Raw genomic sequence first — 1,147 nt, 5'->3', positions numbered from 1 at the left:
TATGTTATTAATCACAGTGAATATAAGAATTGCATTCATTGTCATCTTCTCTTCAAATTATTATTATTCAATCTCTTCAAGCTTCTGTTTGTGAATTTGAACAGAAGCTAATCTTTTCCCTGTTTCACTGAGACATTCTCATAGTTATTCTCTGAATCTTTCTCTAATGCAATGTGGTTAGCACAGACAGGCACTGATCCATTCTTCAAATGAGAAGGTACAAAGGTTGATCAGCAGTTGAAAGCAATGTGTCCTGGTCAGTTACAGTTGATGCACACTCTACATTGATGTTGATCAGTGACTTCTTCAGAAGTGATCTCAGGGACTCAGAAGCCTGTTCAGACAGCAGAGACTCTTACTTATATATAGACATTTGAGTCTACTCAATTCATGGCATCTGCATCATTGTTATTCCTCAGCATAAGTGTATGAGTTGCTGAGATGTAATGTCTTCTGTCACTGTTCTGTATATTCTTGAGCTTGATAAGACAGTCATTCATTATCTGAAGCTGTGTGCAGAAGTCTTCATAAGTTGAGTCTTCATCTGCACTTACAAGAGTCTGTAAGAGTTTGAAAGTCAATGTTTTCTTGAGCATGCTAATCTTCATTCAATTCTCTCAAGACTGATCACCTGCTTCTAGAATCTTGATGTTGAAGTCAGGAATGAATGTTGTAAGAGAAGTGTTTCTCTGTCAGATACTCTGTAATCAATCTAATGCTTTCTGTTGCATGACAGTGTCTCAGAACAGAACATCAAGATGTTTCATGATGTTGTCAGGTATTTACAACACTGGTTCACATGCTTTCATTCATGGATGAAACTTCTGTTTCATGCGATCCTTCAATCATTCATTGATATATCAACCTTGATTGGTTAATGAATTGATGGAATCTCCATCTACACTCAGTTTCGCGAGCATTTCTATCCTCCATGATGAGTAGAGAGTGAGATTGAAAGCATTGAAATATACAGAGGCATCTAAGCATTCTTTCAGCACTTTTGTATTCAATTCTGTAGATGTTGAAATCACATGGGTTCCTTGTTGTGATAATTGTTGAATCTCTTCATATTAGCATTGTTGAGTTGCATGCATATCAGCTATTTATTGTTATTATAGTTTCAACATTGCTCAGAGCCACTGTGATA

The 1,147-nt window shown here is 36.4% G+C and overlaps 1 protein-coding gene across 1 annotated transcript; it reads right to left on the bottom strand.

Moving 5' to 3' along the window:
- Positions 1-383: 383 nt before the first annotated feature.
- BDCG_16908 (uncharacterized protein) lies at positions 384-596 on the bottom strand (the record flags this gene model as incomplete). The annotated part of the gene is made up of 1 exon (XM_045426088.1): positions 384-596. One exon carries the CDS (start codon positions 594-596, stop codon positions 384-386), a length of 213 nt encoding a protein of 70 aa, XP_045280824.1.
- Positions 597-1,147: the final 551 nt, after the last annotated feature.

This window comes from Blastomyces dermatitidis, assembly GCF_000003525.1.
Source record: "Blastomyces dermatitidis ER-3 genomic scaffold supercont1.4, whole genome shotgun sequence".
In the NCBI taxonomy this organism is placed as follows: Eukaryota; Fungi; Ascomycota; class Eurotiomycetes; order Onygenales; family Ajellomycetaceae; genus Blastomyces; species Blastomyces dermatitidis.
Note: the sequence above shows the minus strand (reverse complement) of the source record. Positions and strands in the feature narration are given on the sequence as shown.